Source organism: Gavialis gangeticus, unplaced genomic scaffold (assembly GCF_001723915.1).
Source record: "Gavialis gangeticus isolate Ggan-Ray unplaced genomic scaffold, GavGan_comp1, whole genome shotgun sequence".
In the NCBI taxonomy this organism is placed as follows: domain Eukaryota; kingdom Metazoa; phylum Chordata; order Crocodylia; family Gavialidae; genus Gavialis; species Gavialis gangeticus.
The window spans coordinates 51235947-51247275 of NW_017728996.1; the positions used below are offsets into that span (position 1 = coordinate 51235947).

Genomic DNA, 11329 nt, shown 5'->3' on the forward strand with positions numbered 1-11329 from the left:
ACACTGACAACAGAGGATGATGGAGTTGGTAACGCATCAATTTGAAGGAAAACTCCTCAGCTGAATGAATGAGGCTGCACTTAGTCTGTTGAAAGCCAGAGCAAGACTGAATGCCTTTTATATTGTGGCTATCAAATGTTCAGAGATGTAGCAAAGAAACATTTTATGGCAGTAGGGAAGAAATATAGGCCAATTCAAAAGATTCACCTGTAAAACAGTCTCACTATTGTGTGCTGAATTTTACATAAGTAACACTTAGGACAGAAGACTTACCACAGCAAGTAAAATGACACTTATTTAAGTTTTGATACAAGACACTGGTTTGTGATAAGTTCTGACACTGTTTATTGCAGGGGCTTAGTGACAGATAGCAGGCACAACTCTTCAATGAGTTTTTTGTCTCTGTCTTTTTAAATAGGAATCTAGACGAACCCTCAATACGCATCATGGACATCAACAAGGGGAACATCGGCTGACCAACGGTCAGTGCTGACACGGTAAAAGGACACTTGGAGGGACTGGACGTGTTCAAATCACCGGGACCGGAGGGACTCCACCCACAGGTAATGGAGGAATTAGCAAGTGCCATAGCTGAACCACTAGCAAGGATATATGAGCACTCATGGTGCTCGGGTCAGGTCCCGGAGGATTGGAAGAGGGCCAATGTTGTCCCAATCTTTAGACTGGTCAGCTTTACCTCTATCCCAGGGAAAATTCTAGAAAAAATAATCAAGGACCACATCTGTGGGAGCCCACTGGCTAATGTGATGCAGAGGGGCAACCAGCATAGGTTTATAGCGGGCAGGTCCTGCCTGACTAACCCAGTTTTTTTTTGTTTTGTTTTGCTGTTTTTTTAACAACAAGGCCACCAAATGTTTAGATGCAGGATCAAAGTGGATGTTATCTATCTGGACTTCAAGAAGGCCTTTCACACAGTATCCCACAGCATCCTTATTAATCAACTGAGGAGATTTGCCATGGATGATTACATGGTAGACTGGGTAGCAAACTGGCTCAGGGGTCGCACTCAGAGGGGGGCAGTGAATGGGTTAATGTCAACCTGGAAAGATGTGTGCAGCAGAGTCCCTCAGGGCTCAGTTCTGGGGCCGGTGCTGTCCAACATCTTCATCAGTGATCTGGATGAGGGGGTGGGAAGCACCCTGTCCAAATTCACGGACCACACAAAACTATGGGGTGAAGCTAACACCCTGGAGAGGAGGAACCAGATCCAGGCTGACCTCGACAGGTTGGGGAAATGGGCAGAGAACAACAGGATGCAATTCAATAAGCACAAGTGCAAGGTGTTGTATCTAGGGAGGAAAAACTGCCATCATACCTATAGGCTGGGGGGACGACCTTCACAGCTGACTGAGACAGAAAGAGATCTTGGAGTCACTGTTGACTCCAGGATGAACGTGAGTCGCCAGTGTGATGAAGCAGTTGGCAGAGCCAATCGCACCTTGTCGTGCATCCGTAGGTGCTTCACAAACAGGTCCAGAGAAGTGATTCTCCCTCTCTATGCAGCACTGGTCAGGCCGCAGCTGGAGTACTGTGTCCAGTTCTGGACGCTGCAGTTCAAGTGGGATGCAGACAACCTGGAGAGGGTCCAAAGAAGAGCCACTCGTCTGATTGGAGACCTGCAGGGAAGGCCCTACGAGGAAAGGCTAAGGGACCTTAACCTTTTCAGCTTCTCCAGGAGAAGGTTGAGAGGGGACCTTGCTGCAGCATAAAAATTCGTAAGGGGAGAGCAACATGAACTAGGCGACGATCTGTTTACCAGCGTACCCCCTGGAACAACAAGGAACAATGGCCATAAGCTACTGGAGAGTAGGTTTAGACTGGACATTAGAAAAAAGTTCTTCGTGGTCAGGGTAGCTAGGATCTGGAATGGGCTTCCAAGGGAGGTGGTGCTCACCCCATCCTTGGGGGTCTTCAAGAGGAGACTGGACAGGCACCTGCCTGGGATCACATGACCCCAGATTTGGTGACCCTTTTCTTGCCTGCCAGGGGCAGGGGGTCAGACAAGACGGCCCACTGAGGTCCCTTCCGACCCTGGAATCTATGAATCAGAAGTCTCCCACTGTAAACATCAAACTGAAAAACTCGTTACTGTCACACACAAGTGTTTCAAATAGAATCAGACTCTCCAACTGTACTTTTTTTTTTTTTTTTTTTTTTAATACCAGAAGCGTCCTACAGAGCTGGAACACAGCAAATATGGTTATCGGCTGCCAAAATTAAATTTCCATCCGAAAACAAATTAATCTCAGAGTGGACTTCTGAGAATCCAGTCTCTAGTCTAGCTCTGCAATGGTGGATACCGAAAAAGGATTAAGAGTTCACTCTATCTCTAATAGGTAGGGGTATACTGATAGCTGATTTTTAAGGAGGCATATCGGCCAGTACCAATCTGATTTCCGATACCAGCCTGGCACCTTGGAGAGCTACATGCAGCTGATAAGTCTGTTGTGGTGGAAGGGGAGGGGGGAGGGAAGAGGCATGGTGGGGTAGATCAACACCCTGGTGGTATGGGAGAAGCGGGACTAGGGCAGGGGCTAGGGCAAGTGCTGCCCAGCTGTGGTGGGGGGTGAGGGCCTGGGAAGGAGCCACGGTTTGTCTGGGGAGGGCGTGGGGGGTGGCAGCTCCTGCTGCTGTGTGCCACTTGTCTGGAAGCCATTCATATGGGGCTTGCCTGCTTGTCTGGTGGTTCCCAGCACTGGCCCCACCACTGCTCAGGGAGGGCATGGGGGAGCGTGTGCCTCCAGATCTGCTCAGGGTGGGGCAGGCTGGGAAGAGCTCCACACAGCCCCAGGCCCAGCCTGCCACACCCTGCAGAGATCCAGAGGCACATTCCCCCCCCCACATTGGCCTCCCGGACAAATGGCAGGAGCAGCAGCGGGAGCTGCCAGACAAGCACCTCCTGGACAAGCAGTACACAACAGCAGGAGCCACTCCCACTCCCACCATGTCCCCTGGAAAAGCTGTGGCTCTGTCCCATGCCGGCTGGGCAGCACTTGCCCCATCCCCACTCCTCCCTCACCACAGGAGCCTTGATCTTCCCCATGCCACGCCCCTTCCCTCCCCTCTCCCCTTCCACCACAACAGACTTACCAGTTGCAAGCAACTCTCCAAGCTGCCGCACTGTGCTCCTTGCCGCCTACGTGCTGTGCTGCAGCTGAGCACATGCACAGGCCATTTATCGGCCAAATTATTGGCCATATCAGGCCAATTTCTGATACAGACAATTTTCTTTATATAGGTACCGATCCAATATCGGACCAATGTATTGGTGCACCTCTACTAACAGTATGATGTCCTTTAAAACCCGCTGTTCGAGCAAAGCACTAGTCTACCAACCAATACTCTCTGGGTGTATTTTGAGACATATCTCTTTATTCCAGTGACTGAATTGTGACGCGTTTCACCCATATGCCACACAGAGCCAATTGAACTCCGAAGAGCAATCCAGTTATGGATTCCATTCTAGATGGCTCATCGTTAACAGAATCATACCAATGCATGAACCAGAATGAACCTAGCCCGACTGTCAGAGCTGCAGCTGAGTTAGCAGTGTGCCCAGTTAGGGAACAATGAAAACAAACGTACAAAAAAAAATAATCAACAAGTGATTTCACTAGAAAGTTGTGATTTCTAAAGCTGAAAATATAAACATGGAGTCCCACAAGACTATTCTTCAGAGCAGAATAAATAGTTATTTTCAAAAATCCCCTATTATTTTGGTAACATGCCCACTTACGTATGTCAATGCTGAAACTACTCAAGAACAAGGTTGCGCATGATCTTCAGTAGCAGCTGTTAAGTGGTAAGCTTCCATAAGTTCAATAAATGGAAAGATCAATAAGTTAAAATGCAGACCAACACAGGAGGAAATATCCTCTCTCTTCCCAGTGACCACAAGACTCCCTTGTTGCTTTAAAAGGCAAAGAAAAGTTTACACAATCCTTTTCTTTAGACCAGAGGTTGTCAACTAGAGGTACGTGTACCCCTGGGGGTACCTGGGAAGGCCCTAGGGTATACGTGTGGGTGGGCAGGGTCGGAGCACCACCACCCAGTGCCACCGCCTCCCAGAAGCAGGGCTTGATGTCAGGGTGAGGGCAGCAGCACCCCTCTGCAGGCTGCATAGGCACCACCCAGCCAGCTGGACGCAGGAGGTAGGAGGGAAGCTTGTATGCAGCTCATACGCACCCACCACCCTGTGCTGCAGCTGCTCTGTGCCCAGCCATGCCCCCCACCTCCGCTCCGTGTCCAGCTGCCAGAGGTACACTTATTAAAAACGGTTGAAAACCCCTGCTCTAGACCAGTGGTTCTCAACTCGCATACAGCCCAATGTGGCCCAAGTGACATCCTGTTAAAACATTTTTTAAATGGATACACAGGGCCTAAGTTACATGGATGCAGCCCACATACCGCACTGAGAGCTGCAAGTGTGGCCTACTATGGCAAACAGGTTGAGAACCTCTGATCTAGACTGTCTCAAAACAGAAACTATACTGGCAGCAGCTGGACAAGCAGCATCTTTTGCTGTTTTACTTTTGTGATCATGGGTGTCATTACAGGATGTCTTCCTGCTACGTTCTAGGGAGCAAGCTGATGTGGGAAAAGAGGAGGGGGAGCTGGAGGCCTCTTAAGTGAAAGGCACCTTGAGTAAATAGGCAGCTGGAAATGGAATACAAGGAGGAGTTATCCAACTGCAAAATGAACCATGGGATTTCTGTCTACTTCTTAGAAGGCAAACATTCACCTAGCACCAGTTCTCCCTTTTCTTAAGAGTCTCATCAAAAATGCCCAGAACTGAAGCAGTTCTGGAGGCTCTGCTAGTCCTTAACTCAGTGATTCTCAGCCAAGGTGTAGCAACACTCCTGGGGGCCACATGATCCTTTTAAAGATCCAGTAGGACACTGCACAATAGCTTGTTAGGCACCTGAGGGATTCACAAGATAAGCCAGAGACTTCATAGTGTCAGAGACATCCGGACCTGCTGGGGCCTTTCTGAGCCCTTTGCAACACAAGCATTGCTCTATTATTTGTCCAGAGCCACAAAACAAAGGTGAGCCAAGAGCTGGCATTTTCCAGGGGGCATCTTGAGCCTCAAGACATCTAGAAAGTTTGTGAACTGCTGCCTTCATTCTTAGCTCCCAGGTCAAGGCTAAAGGCATGTTCACGTAGGAACAGAGAGGCCTGCACTGCAGGGCCCTGTGGCTTGGGTTTTTATGGGGAACAAGAGGATTTCCAACCTGTTGACCCCACATGGGTGGCAGCAACGCCTGCTGGCAGCAGAAAAAAGCATCACCAGGGTCCGAGCCAGTGTTGCCAAGTGTACAATAATTATCATATTTGTATCATAATTTCAACCCATGTACAATCAATACTGTAACAGTAAGTGTTCAAAACGTACAACCATTTTTGAGGCAGCTAATTGATGCATTATATGTAAAACCCAAGTCACTCTCAGGGAGTCTTAACTGACTTTTGGGTTTTTTGTTTAAAAAAAAAAAAAAAAAAAAAAAAAAAAAAAATTCATGTTCCAGGTCAAATTAGCCAAATCAGTTCCAAATCAGATCAACTGAGCAGAACTCAGTCATTCTAAACACTGCGTGGTGCTACAATCGGCAAGCATCTTCCATCCCAGACCTATCAGCCTGGGACTTCAGATCCTCCCAAATCCATTGGCAGGCATCGTCTGTGCAGGCCCAAACCAGGAGGTCTTGGGGCTTGGATGCCCCTAGGTACTTCACATACTCAGGGTTCAAATGGGTTTTTGGTTGTAGCTGTGTCGGTCTTTAGAGATCTCAGACCAGCAGAGACTCCCTATGCCTGAAGAAGGATGACTGCGCTCAAAAGTTTGTCAAGAAGTTTTTCCAAATTACTCGGTGGGCTTATAAAAAATATTACATCTACTCAAAGAACCTTGCCAGGGTTTGAATTTTTTTTTAAATTTAATTTCTATCAGATGCCAAATTAGCCAGAACTCATTCCAAATTCAAGAGTCCAGAACCATAAGTGGCCCTACTATCGGCAAACATCCTCCACCCCCACCTGAGGCTTCAGATGTTTCCAAAACTTTTGGCAGGCATCCTACTTGTAGGTCCAGGCCCAGAGATTTGGGGTTCAGATGCCCCCAAGTTCTCCTTGTCCTTAGCCATAAGGTCCTCAAAACAAGCTGGGGAGAAGACTCCCATTTCCATAAACTGGGCTTAAAGTCGCTGCTCCTCGGCCGGTACCGAACCACGTCAGAAGAGCAGGTCTCCTGCGAGGCAGTTCAGGAAAACTGCCTTCGTAGACACAGACACATGGTATTTCCCCTGCCAGGGTAAGAAGCCACTACGCTTGCCCTGAGCTTTCAAAAGGCTGGTTTGAATTACACTTTGACTCTTGAGGGGAGTTTAAACCAGTTCATTGATTAACAAATCCAATCAGAGACCTCCCCCCACCCGGTATGCTTTTCAAGTCTTATGGGGGGCTCTCATCTCTTATGGGGGCTCAGCACCCCAAGCTGCCCCGTAATACAGACCCTGCAGATACTCCCTACGCTCTACCTTTGCCCACAAACAGGTTTGCGGTCAGCACATTCTTATGACTAATGGCCTAAAAGCAAAGAAATGCTTCGACTTCGCAGACCCAGGTCACTCTCACTCACTGGCGACGAACAGCGAGCAACAGAAAGCAAGTAAGCCGACTCGCTCTTATACTTATTTGCGCATTTCTTTCAGCCTACGGTAGTTTTTCAGGCGACAGTTCTGAGTTGCCAAGACAAGCACGTCACATTTAAGACCTGGCAACGCGGGCCTGAGCAGGGCACCGGGCGCAGGGCCGGGCCCCGCGCGGAGCAAACCCTCCCCCAGGGCGGCGGCGGGCCCTGGCGCAGAGGAGCCCGAAGCGGCTGCGAACCGGGCCCCTCAGCTAGCGGGTTGGGTGCGGGAGGCTGTAGGCCCCGCCGGCCTCCCAGCGCGGGGTGGGGAAGGGTAAGGGTGTGGGTGATGCATGTGCCGCCTCACCAGCTGGGCGCCCGGCCCCGCCATCGCGGCCCGGTCGGAGGGGGAAGTTGTCCGTTGCCAGGGCGACCGGCTGACCCGGAAGAGCTCCGTGGGGGCGGGAGCTGCGGGTCGCGCGGCGGCCGCCGGGAAGGCCCCACCCTCCAGGTCGTGCGGGGTCACTCCCGTCGTCAGACCGAGGCTGCGCGGCCCTCGCGGGGCAAACCGCCTGTGGGCCTGTGCTGACCCCGTGGGGCTCGGCCCGGAGGGTGGGTGGGGCGGCAGGCGCTGGCAGTGGTGCCAGGTGGACAGCAGGGAGCCGGGTGTAGGATGCTTTCCACCCTTGTACAGTCACTAGCAAAAAATGTTCAAGCCTTTCCGAGGCAGGTCGCTGATGCATCCGTGCAGAGGCCAGCGCCAGGCTCAGGCAGGCGCTTCGGTAGATGCTGTGATCTCTTTTATTAGACGGTAATCCCCCAGGAAGGCTCAACTGACTTTTAGGGCTGCTGTCAGCACTTTCTTACAACTGCTTACCTCAAAATAGGAATATATTTTTAAAGTTTATACATTTCATTTTCCAGGTCAGATTAGCCCAGTAGGTCCCAAACCCCATCCATGGAGCAGGCAGAACGCTCTCGGGCGACGGAGGGTGGAGGGGACTATGATTAGCGAGCACCCTCCATCCCAGACCTCTCACCCTGGGATTTCACATCCTCCCAACTCCATTGGTAGGCCCAAGCCTGGAGGTCTTGGGATTTGGATGCCCCCAGATACAAGAGGCAACATCATCCATTCCAGACTATTTAGTTCAGCACTTCAGATTTTTATTTTTGATTTGTATCCCAGGCCAAAATTAGCCATTAACTAATTCCAAATCCAAGACTCCAGAACCATAAATGGCCCCACCCCCAGCAAACATCTTGCACGTGCAGCTAGGGCATCAGATGTTTCCAAAACCTTTGGCAGGCATGCTACTTGCAGGCTTAAGCCTGGAGGCTTGGGGTTCAGGTGCCCAGAGTCTTGCTTGTCCTTAGCCATAAGCCCTTAGCAAGCAAGGGAGAAGACTCCTATTTTCATAAACTGGGCTTAAAGCTGCTGCACCTCGGCAGGTACTGAACTATGCCAGAAGAGCAGGTATCCTGCCGTGTGATTCAGAAAAACTGCCTTCTTGCACAGATGCATAGTATTTCACCTCCCAGGCCAAGATGTCACCATGCTTGATCTGAGCCGCCAAGAGGCTGAGAAGAACTTCGGATACTCCCTACACTCAATCGTAGCCCAAAAGAGGCCTCAAAATAAAATAAAAAAAATGCTTCAACTTTGATGACCCAGTTGTCATTCACTCACTGGGTCAGTTAGTTACAGTGAGCAATATAAGTAAGAAAGACTTATTTGCATACTTTTTTTCACTGTATAAGTTTTTCAGCCAATGAGACCAGGTTCTCTGGGTGAATCTGATATCTTTTATTAGACCAACTTAAATAATTGGAAAACAATTTTTAAGCAAGCTTTCAGGTTCAAAACCCCCTTGTCAGGCTAAGGAAATTCCTGCAGTTGGTGTGTGCTCTTCCTGGATGGAATAAATTAAAATGAAATGGCTTCTTTACTTTTCATTCCATCCAAGAAGAGTGCGCACCAACTGCAGAAACTTCCTTAGCCTGACAAAGGGGTTTTGAACCTGAAAGCTTGCTTAAAAATTGTTTTCCAATTATTTAAGTTGGTCTAATAAAAGATATCAGATTCACCCAGAGACCCTTGTCTGCCTATGTGCTTAGACCAACATGGCTACAACCTACACCTCAGTAAACAATTTTGAGCTTCCACTATGATCATTTCGTATTTAAGACCTGGCAACACCAAGCACTCCCCTCCTCATGGCAGGTGCCAGAGGGATCCACTACAAACACACACCTCAGCTACTGAAATAACAAAATAAAAGTTTATTAGACTCAGGAATGCTCCCCCTCCCAGGGTCCCCTCTGCACAGCCCAGGCCCACACTTACAACGCAATTGCCTCCGAATGTGGATTTGTCACAACACGCAGTGGTCTCTCCCTGGAGAACTAGAAGGTCAAGGAACAAACTCCATATCCTGCCTCCCCTCCCTCTCTCTCATCCTCCCTCTCAGGCACAGGAGCCCAAGCCCGCCATTAAAACAATGGAGCTTTACTTTGGTCTCCAGACAACTGTGATGTAAAAGTTCCAGTTGTGATAGAACAGACTAAAATTAAGGGTTTCAAACATCAGAGCTAGTTACAGATCTGTAAAGCACAGAAACAAAAAACGGCAGCAGGTTGACAGGGGGAGTCTGAGGATGAGCTGCTATAGCCTAGCACTAAAAGGCAGATACCCCTTCACTGGCTTCATCTTGCTATTCATAGGTCTAGTTGTTACTTTGCACAGCTGAAGTCAGGCAGCCAGTCAGTGCATCTTATTTGTTAAAATTTGCTCTTCAAAAAAAGTGTGGGGGGGGGGGGAGGGGGGGGCACTACCTGATAGGACCAATCAAAAGTGCCTTAGTGGGAAGGAGGTCTTTGTAGAAGGAACATAAACAGGGAAAATTCTTGTGAGAGAACTCAAAAGTTGGACTAAAAGGAAAAAGTGACAGATTGCCCAGCAGAACTATTAGCAGCACAGTGATTTTAAATCAGTATTTTAAATGGAGGCCCATGTACAGCCATCAAGATCCAGGAAAGGACACCAGACAGGTTCCCGGTCACAACTGGATCTACAAGGATGTGCTTGGACTCTCAGCTCCCAGAACAGTCAGCAAAAATAAGACAAAAACCTCACTGCTGGAAATTTAAGTGGAATATTCTGTTTCAGTGACCCACATCCACCCCTGTTCATCCATGCACCCAGCCCTGCCAGTCATTCCCCTGAAATCAGCTCCAGGTGGAGACGCTATCTTAGAAAGCATTTTTATTTAAATTTTGAACTGGAAATACACATTTTGGGTGTGAAGCTTTCCAAGAGCCAATCAGTGAAGCCTGGGCGGCATAGAGCTGCTAATATACAGCAGGGAAAGGTAAAGGGAGGCCGGACAGTTTCAAGGTTTGGGTAATGTCTAAGTTGTGGCTTGTCCACATTAAATCAGAGCAGAGCCCTTCACTATATACACGTGAACCCTCATTACTTTCTCTCCACCCAGGAACAGCCTCATAAAGAAAAGTGCACAGAATACAAATTATGAGGGTGGGCGCATTCATTCTGCTCCAACATCATGGTAAGAGGGTTTGACACAAACAAAACCTTTTGGGGGAAATAAAGATGTGTAAAGGGTGTGGAGGCACACAGCATTTACTGACAGTAGCTCCAAATGCAAGAGGCTCAAGTGACCAAGAAGATTTCAGCTGAGGCTGGTGTTTCATATTAAGGATCATATTAACCTGCCTCCATTATTCACCCCTCTATTTTCTCCCCTTGAACCTCAGTTCAGGTTAATCAGGAATGTTCTTAGAACACTAGCCTGGTGAAAAATACCACAGAAGGAAGTCCTATACAGGAGAAATTTAATAAAACCACCACCAATTAATTACTTTAACATAGCTCTTGTTACAGAAATCATAAAAATGGATTCAATAGCTAAAATTCATTAGTTCTTCCCCCTTTTCATTGAAAAATGGCTCACTGATTTCAATTTCTACTGTACTAGATGGAGTGTTAAATATCTGCCAGGACAGTTTGCCCAGTAATTGAACCCAATACAAACACAAGGACAATTCCACCATCTTCCTTTTCAATGTCACGATTTGTTATAATGCAAGTGAAAACAGCAAGGAACGTTCCATCTGACAGCTGCAACTGGAAGGGAGAAGAGATCCACACAGTTGAAATCTTTAGATGCTCTTTGACAAGTCCTGTAAAAACACCCCCCCTTCCTTTCCATCATTAAAAATTCCTAAATATACACTTCCTATAGGTTTGACCTTCAAGCTAGGAGCACAGCGCATGTCCTAGGTGCATGGGAACAGCTAGGTTTGATTTGGGCAGATAAAGTGGTGTCATTCTGGGCTAAAAAGAAGAAAGGCAAAGCATTCTGAATCACGAGGTACATTCATCTCTAATGAAACACACACCAGGTTAAATCAGTTTGTGAGAAGCTGGAAGGGAAGGGATGGTTCTGTTGCCAGCAATGGAAACATATAAACCATGGAGGCCAAGGACAAAAAAAGAGCTGCACGAACAGGAGAAACCCAACTTCTCTGATAAAAACCTTCGACAGTCACTAACGCCAGCACACGCTCCCCCCACCCGTCCCAGGGAAGGAAAAAAAAAAAAAAATCAAACTGAAAGAAAATGCACAGCAAATAGACATAATCTTGAAGATTTTTAAA

The 11329-nt window shown here is 48.2% G+C and overlaps 1 protein-coding gene across 3 annotated transcripts in view; it reads right to left on the reverse strand.

Annotated features, from left to right (window-relative positions):
* Positions 1-7081, reverse strand: part of BBS4 (Bardet-Biedl syndrome 4) — an 87710-nt gene extending 80629 nt beyond the window's left edge. For 2 of the 3 annotated variants that reach the window (XM_019504489.1, XM_019504488.1), the window contains exon 1: positions 7017-7081. In XM_019504489.1, coding sequence (XP_019360034.1) covers positions 7017-7040 — 24 coding nt within the window. In that variant the 5' untranslated portion in view covers positions 7041-7081. The remainder of the gene's footprint in view (positions 1-7016) is intronic. The other variant, XM_019504490.1, reaches the window with a different exon arrangement.
* Positions 7082-11329: the final 4248 nt, after the last annotated feature.